The following is a 13285-nucleotide window of genomic DNA, read 5'->3' on the forward strand; positions in this document are numbered from 1 at the left end:
GGAGCTTATCCCTATTAACATGGAGCACTATGAAAGACCAAGTATGTGCGCAGATTACATTACGCAGCCCGTATATAGAAAAATTCTGGCGCATATGAAATTACATAGTGACTGACTATTATATCTATTTGGAAATGCCCGTGGAGACTAAGTCCCCGCGCATATAGAACTGCGCAGCTCCGACAGTAAGGTACGCTCGCTGGTGTAAGAGCTCGCGCAGGGGTCACGGCGCAGGAAGCGGATGTGGATATTGGCGCTGGTACAAGAGCTTGCGCAGGGGTCATAGCGCAGGAGGCGAATGTGAACATCGGCTCTGAGATCATGACGCAGTAATCATGTGATGCATTACCGAGGCAACCAATAAACAACTATGCGGATTGGTTGAACTATGAGAGCAGCAATAGGTGCATGGAAATGTCCATCAAATTAAATAGAGGATGATTGGATGGGATGGTGTCCCACCAATCAGAAGTGGATATCACCCCACCATGATGTCACAATAGGAGGTTATTTAACCCCAGTTTTGGCGCTTTTTCATTCAGTGCCCCTAAGCCTCTTGACAAAGCCGCGTCTTGCGGCGAAACATGTCGAGGGGGGCATAGGATAGGTTTTTTTAATATACAGTGTAGACTCCTCCACTAACCGTGTGTACACTGCAGGTACACACAGGTAGATAATAGGTGATGCCTGGCTGGCACAGATAATTAATAATATAGGAGGAGAGACACACTGCAAATTTTAACTCCTCTTTTGTTGGTGTTTTGAAATTAATAAAGATTATACCTTTCAACAAATATATGGGAAATATAGGGAATTAGTGGATCACTTCGGTGATCTTTTGGTGAATTAGCCTCTTGGTGGTTGGCACATTTAAATAAACTTTGAATATGACAGAAGGCTGAACGCCATGGTCTAGAGTAAAGGTAAGTTTTAGATCCTTCTCCCATTTCAACATATACGGGAGAGGTGTTATGTTAGATTTATCCTCTAATAAGTCATAAAAAAAGGAAATGCCCCTGATGTTACCGCTGGATGAGTTCAGCAAACTCACTAATCGAGCTGATATTGTCATGTTCTACAGGAGACCCGTACCTAAGAGGTTTCTAATCTGCATTCCTTTGGCGAAATCTCTCTCTGATGGTCGGAAAGTGTACTACCCTATTGTCGTCTAAAATGTCATTGAGAGTAAAAATACCAGCTGCACGCCAAGTCGTCAGGTCTAGGATGCAAAAAGTAAGATAGTCTATCATTATGGAGCTAGGAGGGCATGTAATGGAGTTAGGGAAGATCTTAAGACTCTGTTTCAATATCCTATCTGAAACGTTTATAGCAGACAGTGGGGTGGGAGCTAAATACCTATTAGAGAGGGCTGCTAGCATTCTAGATTTCAAGGAGCACTCGGGGCTGTATGATTGTTCTAAAGATACCCACAGTTTTTCAGGATCACCCGACCACCAACTTCTCATCTGATCCAAGATAGCTGCTTTGTAGTAGTCTGTTATGTCAGGTCTGCCCAAGCACCCCCAATAGTCTGCCGTGATTCATAACCTTTCTGGGTACTCGGGGACGCGTCTGTGCCCAGATAAAGTTGTCCAAAAGCCTATGAATAGTTGCAAAAAAAGGATTTGGGGATTGCAATTGGAAGAGTGCGGAATAAATCTAAAAGCTTTGGGAGTATAAGCATTTTGAATGTTGCCAGTCTGCCCAACCAGGAGAGGAAAGGTTTTGTATAGGATGCAAGGGCCGAGGTGAGGGATGGAACAAGTGGTGGAAAATTGGCCTGGAAAAGGGACGTGGAAGGGTACGCAAGTTGAATGCATAAATATGTGACCTGTCGATGTTGCCAATCCAAGGGGTATTTGGGAATTAAAGTATCTAGTGTTTCAGGGGAAATGACTATAGGGAGTGCTTGTGATTTGGAAATGTTGAGTTTGTAATAGACTCCTTTTTAGTGCGTTATCCTATCACACAGAATAGAGACTCCAGGGACTCCATCGGGCTTGTCACAGTCAATATCACATCGTCCGCAGAAAGGGCGAGTTTATGTTCCCTGTTTCCAATCATGACCCATCTAATCCCGTCATGTAAACGTATGGGTTGTGCAAGAGGTTCTATAGTAAAGAGGAAGATCAATGGAGACAGAGGGCACCCCTGTCTCGTGCCATTCGACAGAGTGAACCGGCTAGATTTGGCTCCATTAGTAAAAACACTGGCTACTGGGGAGGAATACAAGGCTCCGATGGTATTAAGAATAGAGCCCTCAAAACTAAAAAGGTCCTCAATGCTGAAAAGGTAAGTTCACTCTATTGAATGCTTTCACGGCATCTAATGTAAGAAATACTGCAGGTATGTCTTTATTTTCACAATGCTGAAAAATAGAGATCACCCTCCTGGTATTATCGGGAGCTTGTCTTCCCAAGGTAAAACCCACTTGATCCCTGCCTATTGATGCTGGCAAGTAAGGCCGTAATCGCAAAGCCAGTATTTTGGCGTACAATTTAGCATCCCCATTGAGGAGTGATATTGGGCGACAATTTGATGTAAAGTCCGTAGGTTTATCTGGTGTGAGGATTGCTGTTATGAGGGCATCTAACATCTGAGGGGAGGGAACCAGTCTCCATGGCCGCATTAAACACTGATAAATGTGGTAAAAGAGTTGGAAGAAAGTTTATAGGATTTTTTAGATTTAAGAGCGTCAGTGAGTTCCTGGGAAGTTACGGGGGCATTTAGATGTGTAAGGGCCGAGGGGGGAAGTTTAGGGAGGTGGAGGGAAGAGAGAAATTCATCTATTGATTCTTGAGTGGGCTGTGGACAATGGGGATCCGTCCGTAGATTATAGAGAGACTCGTAATAATCCTTGAATGCATTGGCTATTTGTCGAGGTGACATCAGTGGTGTATGTGACACAGGGTGTTTAATGAAGGGAATGTGTTGTTTGTAAAAAGCAGGTTTCAATTTCCTGGCTAACAGAGAACCAGCTTTGTTGTCATGGAAATAGAATTACAACTTGGATTTTTTAAAGGTCTTCCCACAATCATAAAGTAGTAATTGTCTCATATGTATGCGTTCTGTTCTCAATTGGGTCTCCACATCAGATGAGTAGTGAGACTTCTGGATGGCCTCCAAGGTGGCCATATTTGTTGAGAGACTCCTGAAAAGCCAAGGCACTTTGCTTTTTCAGCTTCATAAATCTAAAAACAACAAAAAGCAGAGCTCCTCATAGGACAGTATGTCATAGACAATGTGAAGATAGGCGAGTGCAGGAATCACAGCTGTTTTAGTGGTCCTCTCACCTGGTACGGTTGTGTAATTGACACAACCACACAAGCGCATAAGAATAGTGGTGCAGCCTCCCGGTATCGGATCCAGCGATGAGCAGGCCGATTCAGAGCAGAATGTATAAATAGGAAAAAATACCCGGTTCCACAGCGCAGTTAACAAATTCAATCAGGAGATGATGATGGATGTATAAGATATTTTATTAGGCCAGGGTGCAACGCGTTTCGGGGCTTGGGATCCCCTTCCTTTGCTTTTTCAGGGTAGCTCCCATTTGGATAAAGGAGCCACTGATAACAGCCTTGTGTGCCAGCCGGTCGGTCGTGCTGCTAACTCCGGGAGTAACATTGAGAGCAAAATACTCCACCAGTGCGGCATCTAGCTTCGCTGAATGATCAGAGTGCGCGATCAAGTGTGAGTTAGCTCTCCATACAAAATCAGAATGTTTCGTGAAAACATCTAATAGTGATAGAGGTAGGGGCATGATTAGACCATGTAAGATAGAAGGATATTAGGATAGAAGATGTATGGGAGAAAGGTAAATTCAAAAACTGGACCAAACTGAAAGAAGAATTCAATCTAAAAAAGGAGGGAGGATGGTTGGATTATATTGGCTTAAAAAAAAAAAGCTTTTACTGAATTTATTAGTAATGGAGGATATGATAAACGTATATAAGTATATTAATGGCCCATACAAAAAATATGGAGAAAAACTGTTCCAGGTTAAATCCCCCCCCCCCCCCCCAAAGGACGAGGGGGCACTCCCTCCGTCTGGAGAAGAAAAAGTTTAGTCTACAGGGGGCGACACGCCTTCTTTACCATGAGAACTGTGAACTTATGGAACAGTCTACCTCAGGAACTGGTCACAGCAGGAAAAATTTACAGCTTTAAAACAGGATTAGATACATTCCTGGAACAAAATAACATTAATGCTTATGAAGAAATATAAAATCCCATCCCTTCCCCAATATCGCGCCACACCCCTACTCTTCAATTGCCTGGTTGAACTTGATGGACATATGTCTTTTTTCGACCGTACTAACTATATATTCAGTATACCCTGAGATAATAAAATAATGGATGGTAAAATAAATAAAATAAAAAATATATATATTTCATATGTGTATACAGCTTTGATAAATTTAGGAATAAACTAATGCAGAAGAGTTTTCAGAAATAAGAGGAAAAGATTGGTTTCATTAAAGAGATAAAATGGGATATAGTACGGAAGAACATTAATTTAGTATCTCCAAATTTGAATCACAGGTTAATACAAATTAACTCCTTAAGGATGCAGGGTTTTTCCGCTTTTTGCACTTTTGTTTTTTTTCCTCCTTACCTTTTAAAAATCATAACCCTTTCAATTTTGCACCTAACAATCCATTTTTTTTTGTGCCACCAATTCTACTTTGTAATGACATTAGTCATTTTACCCAAATATCTACGGCAAAACCCCAAAAGATAAAGTAAAATCATTGTGCGACAAAATTGAAGAAAACACACAGTACATTTTTCGGTAAAAAGTACACCTATATATATAGGTTTGATTTTGTCTTCCTTCTGGAAAAAAAAATCATAACTATATGCCCGAAAATTTATACTTTTAAAATTGTCATCTTCTGACCCCTATAACTTTTTTTTATTTTTACTTGTATGGGGCAGAATGAGGGCTCTTTTTTTGCGCCGTGATCTGAAGTTTTTAACGGTACCATTTTTGTATTGATCTGACTTTTGGATTGCTTTTTATTCATTTTTTTCATGATATAAAAAAGTTACCAAAAATACGCTATTTTGGAATTTTGTTACGTGTACGCCATTGACCGTGCAGTTTAATTAATGATATATTTTTATAGTTTGGACATTTATAGTTTGTTAACTTTTATTATGGTTACATATTTTATTATATGGAATTTGGGAAAAGGGCTGGGTGATTTAAACTTTTAATAAGGAAGGATTTAATGTGTGTTTTCAAACTTTTTAGTATTTCTTTAATTTTTTTTATTTTATTTTATTTTTTTACACTTTTAGTCCCCAAAGGAGACTTTTAGGAGGAATCATTTGATTCCTCATACAGATCAAGATGGTTCCATAGAACCATATTGATCTGTGTGCTCTGCTCTCGATAAAGCCTGGCCCAGGCTTTATCATTCACAGCGCAGCAGCAGACCCGGTAGGAGCAGTAAGCCCTCCAGCTACCTCAGAAGTGGATTGCGCCCCCCCCCCCCCCCGATCATGCTGTGGGGTGCAATCCACCCCACTGCACCACCTAGGGAGCATTTAAATGTCCCTTTAGATGCTGCTGTCAACTTTGAAAGCAGCGATCTAAAGGGTTAATAACATTAATGATTTTGAGTGTGACTCCTTATCCAGACCTCCATGGGTTGATAAATTGGATTTCCATTGATAATTTTTGTGTGATTTTGTTGTCAACACATTCAACTATGTAAAGACGAAAGTATTTCATATGATTAGTTCATTCATTCAGATCTAGGATGTGTTATCTTAGTGTTCCCTTTATTTTTTTGAGCAGTGTATAAATCGGATCCCCTATCCACAGGATAAGTGTCAGATCGCGGGGGTCCGACTACTAGGACCCCCAACCCCTACAATCTCCCATACTGCACCCTGTTCTCCTCATGAATGGAGGTATGTTGACCACTGCACAAAGTGGTGATGGACAAGCCCCCTCCATGTATCTCTATGGGAAAGCCAGAGATACTGGGTTCGGGTATTACTGGCTCTGCCATAAAGATGCATGGAGGAGGCATGTCAGCGACAGTATCTTGCCATGGTCAACACATTCCATTCACATAGAGCTGGGGCACTGGGTGGGAGATCTGACACTTATGCCCTATCCTGCAGATAGGGATACATTTTTAGATACTGGACTTCTTTAAATGTGAGTTAATTGTGGAAAGTGGGCCAAAATAACTGACCAAAGTTATATACCTTACGGCAATGCTACCAAATACTAACCAAGTGTATGTAAACTTCTAAACTCTAGAACAGGAGAATTAGGCATTAGGAATTCAGTGTCTGAATTCTGCTAGTAGAATTTCCTCAGTGTGAACAGGACAGCAGAAAAACATTAAAGACAATGGGCAGAAGAGATTAATTTGGAGAGGGGAATTCAAGAGGAATTACTCAAGTAAATTCATCTTTAATTACTCAGTGTGAACGCACCCTAAGGCTATGTTGTTCACATGCAGTATTTTAGGGAACCAAGTGGAACCAACACATTATAGTTTTCCTCTGTGTCAGCTCCACTATATATATATATTTTTTTTGAGTGGCCAGGGGATGTTCACGTTAGAAGTTTGATCCATTTTAGCTTCCATAGCCTGTAGCCTATGAACCCTGATGACATCAGCTCAGCCCATAGCAGCCATTTCCATTTCTAACAGCTAGCATTCCAGAGGTAATGGCTAGTAGGAAGCTAAGCAATCCTCTACATCTAACAATATAGTTTGCATTGCTATGCACATTGTTGTGGTTTTATGTTGTTTTATAACAGTTTATAGTTAGCAGCTTGGGACCATGCTTGTCATTCAAATAGAATAGCATGCTACTTGGTATATATGTGCGTATACTGCTTATGGATGCTTATCTCATTTGTGTTTTATGTAACTTACATGTCCTGCACATGTTTGTATTTGCATTTCCTTGTACAGTAATGTTTTAAATGCATTGTCACATCAGTGTGCATTAGTTTTCTGTTCCTCAGCTTCACCACATATATCCTTGCAATAAAAGTTGAAGTTGGACGTTGCTCCTTTGTTAATGAATTGCCAGTAAAGGTTAAGCTGTCAAGTTATGTACCCCCTTATTTATAAGGGGAGCAAAACACAGTTAAAACAGTGTTTTGGTCTTGTGGACACAGCAAATTTTCATTTTTGCATTCTCATCTTTTCCATCCACTAAACTGACTTTGCCATAAAGGTTTTAATAAAGATCCTGCTGTTGATAACATTACTTTAGTAGAAGTCTAGTATATGTGCACAGAGGATCTTTCATAATCCTGACCTTGCCAGGTCACTAACATAGCACATAACACCTCTGGCCTTACCTTATTTCAGTAGGAGTGGTCTGGGAGTAGGGATTTGCAGAACAGGCAAGAATCTTGACAATGGATCCAGGATGATAAGTTTCAAGAATATGAACTGCTGTAGGATACACAGGCTCCTCAAACGCAAGCTCAACATAATCCTGACTGAAGAAGCTTGGTGAGGTCCTTTTGAAAGGAAGAGTAGAACTGCCACTCTGATTCCACCAGTCTCCATATGTCCGAAACACAGCTGTCTGGGTAAAGTCCCCCGAACTTGGATAGACATTGGGAGCACCTGCTAAATTCCACATGGTGTAAGACATGCTATTTTCACTTCCATAGTGAGAACTAAAGTCCAGAACCTCTTTGGCATACTGTACAACTTCAATAGACATTGGCAAAGCACGGCTGTTTGATTCAATGGCTCTGCGACTGTTAAGCATTTCTCCCCTACTAGCTAACCGGGCACGGCGCCGAAGACAAATGTAATAAAACATGCTCAGGACTGTTAGCATGGGAAACCAAGACGACATGTAGCTCAAACTGACGTGTCCAATGAATAGTGTGGTCTAACTTGTTTCCTGTAGTGACTGATGGATGACCTGGTAAAGACAACACTGTAGAAAACAAAAAAAGAGATAAAACTGTTTAGATTGAAACTGCTGCAGGTACTGTTCTAACATAAAATACTAGCATTACTTGCCTGTTAAGTCTCCTGTGGCTCTAGTACTTATGCTTCAAGGGGCTTTCCCCCAAAACAAAGTTGTAGAAAAAAAAAAAAAGAAAAAGAGATGTGGAACATATATATTTACAAATGTGCATTATGTGTCGGAAGGTGAGGGGGGGGAGGTATAAAAATAACCTACATCCCTGCTCTGTTCTTCTCCCCAATTTCTCCAGTAACTTCCTGGTTTCGTCTGAACTGTGACACTAAAAAAGAACAGACTTAATTTTTGGTAATTTGATATCGTAGAAAAAAATTTGAATACAAAGTGATCGAAAAAAATCTTATAAATGCAAAAGTGGTTCCCTTAATAACTACAGCTCATGGTGCAAAAAATAACCCATAACTGTTCCGTAGGTGGAAAAATAAAGAGAGGACAGAACATGGCATTGTAAATATTTTATTTATTTTTTATCATAAAACAAAAAAAATTCATCCAACATTGGTATTACCTGAGAGGGCCATCACGCCCCCTCCCGCAGACATGAATGGAGGGGCGTGGTGTGATGTCACGAGGAGGCATAGCTGTCACGTCTCGGTAGCAGCGCCTGGTATAGAATGCCGGGGGGGGGGGGGGGGGGGGTGATTTTGGTGTTACACGGAGATCCCAGGGATCCCTGCGATCAGACATCTTATCTTTGGATAGGGGATATGATGTCTAAGGCCGGAATACCCCATTGGAAGCCTAATTTAAAGTGCTCTAGGACCCAGGCCCAGGAGTGGCTGAGGGACAACTCTTTGAATGTCCTCGAGTGGCCCAGCTAGAGCCCTGAGAAGAATAGCTGAAAATTCCCAAATCCAGGTGTCTTGTGGGATCATATTCAATAAGATCTGAGGCTGTAATCGCAGTCATAGGTGCTTCAACAAGTACTGAGTTAAGGGTCTGAATAGAGCTGGGCGGTATGACCAAATATGTGTATCACGGTATTTTTGTAACTTATGGCCGTTCTACGGTATATAACAGTATTTCTTTCACCCCCACCAAATCATGTTACCTGCCAGCGCTGTTCTGCTCCCCCCCAATTAATGATCAGCCCAGCGGGGTACTACTCACATATGTCACCCGCAAGCACTGCCCTCCTCCTCTTTGTTGCGGGCCTCCGGTGCTGGAACTCTATACTGTACGCCAGTGGTCTCCAACCTGCAGACCTCCAGATGTTGCAAAACTACAACTCTCAGCATGCCCGGACAGCCAACGGCTGTCCTGGCATGCTGGAAGTTGTAGTTTTGCAACAGCTGGAGGTCAGCAGGTTGGAGACCACTGCTGTACGCTGTATCCCTATGCCCGGGTTGCAAAAGATAAACAAAATAAACTTTAACTTACCTACGTCGGCCTTACGCTGGGGACGGGAATGTCTGAGAACCGTCAGCCTATCACCCGCCGCAGCGATGTCCCGCCCTGGCCAGTGATAGGCTGAGCCCACTGTCATGTAAAAAGCCGGCTTCTTACATGACAGTGGGCTCAGCCTATCACTGGCCAGGGCGGAACATCGCTGCGGCAGGTGATAGGCTGACGGCTCTCAGACGTTCCAGTCCCCAGGAACAGCATGAGGCCGACGTAGGTAAGTCAAAGTTTATTTTCTTTATCTTTTGCAGCCCAGGCATAGGGATACAGTGTACAGCAGTGGTCTCAAACTTGCAGACCTCCAGCTGTTGGCTGGGAGTTGTAGTTTTGCAACAGCTGGAGGTCCGCAGGTTGGAGACCACTGGCGTACAGTATAGAGTTCCAGCGCCAGCAGCCCGCAACAAAGAGGAGGAGGGCAGTGCTTGCGGGTGACATATGTGAGTAGTACCCCGCTGGGCTGATCATTAATTGGGGGGGTGGGGGAACAGAACAGCGCTGGCAGGTAACATGATTTGGGGGGGGGGGGGGATCAGAACAGCGCTGGCATGTCACATATGATTAGTTCCCTGATGTGGGGACAGCACAGCGCTGGGCTGATAATTCATTCATTCCCAAGGGGGAGGGGCTCAACCGGTATGGGAAAGATTCATATCGTGCAGCACAAAAATTTCGGTATTCCTTATTAACCGGTATACCGCCCAGCCCTAGGTCTGAACACTTATGTCAATGCAATATTTTAATTTTTCCTTTTGACCCCTTAAGGACTCAGCCCTTTTTTTAAACTCTGACCACTCACTTTGTGCATTAATAACTCTTACCTGCTTTTACCTTTTATTCTGATTCAGAGCGTTTTTTTGTGTGACATATTCTACCTTAACATAGCGGTTCTGACATAAATGCAAAAAAAAATAAAAAAATACCCACATGTGATCCCATTTTGGAAACTAAACCCCTCACAGAATGTAATAAGGGGTGCAGTGAGCATTTACACCCCATTGGTGTTTGACAGATCTTTGGGACAGTGTGCTGTGCAAAAATTAAATTTTTCATTTTCACGGACCACTGTTCAAAAAAATCTGTCAGACACCGGTCAGGCGTAAATGCTCACTGTACCCCTTATTACATTCTATGAGAGCTTTACTTTCCAAAATTGGGTCACATGTGGGTATTTTTTTGCATTCATGTCAGAACCGCTGTAAAATCAGCCACCCCTGTGCAAATCACCAATTTAGGCCTCAAATGTACATAGTGCGCTCTCACTCCTTAGCCCTGTTGTGCGACCGCAGAACACTTTACTTCCACATATGGGGTATTTTTGTACTTGTACAAATTTTGGGGGTCATTTTTTCCTTTTACCTCGTGAAAATGAAAAGTATGGGGCAACACGAGCATGTTAGTGTAAAAAATATTTTTTTTACTATAATATGCAAGTGTAGACCCCAACTTTACCTTTTTAGAAGGGGTAAAATGAGAAAAGGCCCCCCAAAATGTAAGGCAATTTCTCCCGAGTACGGAAATACCCCATATGTCGCACTAAATTGTTGTCTTGAAATACGACAGGGCTCAAAAGTGAGAGAGCGCCATGCGCATTTGAGGGATTTGCAAGAATGTGCCTCCAGCTGTTGCATAACTACAACCCACAGCATGCACAAACTATCAAAGGGAATGCTGGGAGTTGTAGTTGTGCCTTCTGTTGTTGCATAACAAAAACTCCCAGCATGCCCTTGTGTGCATGCTGGGAGTTAACAGCAGAAGGCCAGCCTTACCTCCTGCTGCTGCTCTGCTGGATCCTGCCTGCCGTAACCGACTCCACTCCTGGGGCCCCGATGCCAGGAATCGGGGTACCCAGCCTCAGGTACACACTCCCGGCACCTGCTCTCGCCCTCTGGAACAGGGGCGGAGCAGGTGCCATTAGGGACACCCCCACAGCAGGCGTCCTGATTTGTCAGGGCCACATCACTCCTGCTGCTAAAAGGATGATAGGTGCCGTCTCTCCTACTTTACCCATTTTACCCTATTTGACCCGATTGACCCAGAATGGCCACAAATCGGCGATCTGAATTGATCGGTGATTGCCGACATTTGGGGGGGGGGGGGTGTTATCTCGGGATCACGCGATGCCTGTTGAATGATTTCCCGTTCCAGTCCCTGCCTGTCGAGCAGCAGGGACCGGAAATACAGGTACGCCCCGAGTCCTTAAGGATTGGGGATGCAGGGCATATGCATACACCCTGCATCCCCAAAAGGTTAAATAAATGAGCGTGAGAAGATTTCTAACATTCTGTTTTCAGAATGAAGGCCAAACAAATTAAAATGTGATAGGACTTTCTGTAAATATAATGTGTGTGTAATAAATATATATATATATATATATATATATATATATATATATATTATATTATATTATATCTCTCACACACACACACACACACACCTCATGTTCTCCAGAGAATGTAATGTATATATCATAAGTAACAATGGGAGCAATAAAGCCAGAACCAAAACCCTATATACTCGTCTGGTGAATGCAGTAGGGGAGTCGATACATGCCACATTCAAACAGAGCAGTGCTGCCTTCTGGCTGTCAGGACATGCTGGCAGTTGTAGTTTTACAACAGCTGGATGCACGATGGTTGAAAACCACTGAAATAGAGAGAGACACAATGGTCCAGCATGCCCATAAATGCTTCCTCACACAGACTCCTGGGTTGGTGAATATTACATAAGAAGGCATGACTATACAGAGCAGATTTAGAACACCCTGCAGGGAATAACATGGGCCATAGACATACCTGGAGCCGGCCACTGTTATGGGCTTGTCATACCACACCGAGGAAAACATGTGAGCACCACAGCCTGGAATAAATACTTCCTGGAATGCCTCCTGGTCACATGACTAGGACAGTCACATGATATCCTGCACTATGCAGATACACACGGAAATGGTGTACCGTATATTACATAATATAGGCTCACTCCCTTCAGTGACCATAGAAAAACAGGTCTGTTGTTCTCAATAGTGTAGGAACAATAAGGAATCAGCCCCTACAAACTATATAAATAATGTTCACTGTGACACAGTACATAGAACAATGCAGATAGTATTCTTTATGGTCCCTCAAGCATATGTTGGTTCATGTCTCACTTGTTTCTTTTGCCCCTCTGGAGTGGGCTCGGCTTGGACAAGTGAGACACTCCCTGGTTCTATGGGGATGGTGTCCGGTTTGTAAGGGAGCACCAGCTGGAAGCCAAAGACTATCTAGCTCGTTCCGGGACTACCCACGGCCATGGCAGAGACTTTTTGGGCCAACGTTGCTTCAGGGCGGCCAATGGACATAAGGACTTGTTGTGGATGGCTGCTAAGGGAGGACTATCTCTTAGGTCATTCATGCATGCCCGCGACCTGTGCAGAACCCGGTGCTGCCCCTGGTGCCCCTACGTGGCAGTGCCCCTTTGCACAGGGTCTGTTGGATGCCCTGGAACATGAACTCAGCGACTCTGTACCCAGGAACTGCCATTCGGTGCTTTACGGTCTGTTCCCTGGGACCCATGACGTGAAGGCCATCCAGAAGGCCTGGCACCTTATGAACTGTTTTAAGGACGCTGTTTGGCTTGCCAGGAACGGGGACTACCAGAGGTTCATCCGGAGATTGCTGAGAGACTATGCCATCTTAAACAGTCCGGGCGTCGATGAAGAAGAGGAGTGAAGACCTTTCTCCTTCCCCATGTCCCCCTGAAGTTATTGTACAGCAGTTTGGCCCTGTAATCCGCCCCCTCCATACCCCCCATAGTCTCCCACGCCCCCATGCCCCCGCCCCATAGCCTCACGCTCCTCCCCCGATCACAGATTGTATTGTTTGGTTTTGACAATTTTTGGTGCTTTTCTCTTACAGAA

General features: G+C 43.3%; 1 protein-coding gene across 3 annotated transcripts in view; it reads right to left on the bottom strand.

The window, feature by feature from the left end:
- Positions 1–12278, bottom strand: part of FBXL4 (F-box and leucine rich repeat protein 4) — a 72215-nt gene extending 59937 nt beyond the window's left edge. For 2 of the 3 annotated variants that reach the window (XM_056566156.1, XM_056566158.1), the window contains exons 1-2: positions 12183–12278; positions 7343–7938 (exon numbers count right to left, since the gene is read on the bottom strand). In XM_056566156.1, coding sequence (XP_056422131.1) covers positions 7343–7854 — 512 coding nt within the window. In that variant the 5' untranslated portion in view covers positions 7855–7938; positions 12183–12278. Of the gene's footprint in view, positions 1–7342; positions 7939–8187; positions 8240–12182 lie in introns of those variants that run through there. The other variant, XM_056566157.1, reaches the window with a different exon arrangement.
- Between the last annotated feature and the right edge of the window lie 1007 nt (positions 12279–13285).

The sequence above is a fragment of the Hyla sarda genome, chromosome 3, assembly GCF_029499605.1.
Source record: "Hyla sarda isolate aHylSar1 chromosome 3, aHylSar1.hap1, whole genome shotgun sequence".
Taxonomy (NCBI): Eukaryota; Metazoa; Chordata; class Amphibia; order Anura; family Hylidae; genus Hyla; species Hyla sarda.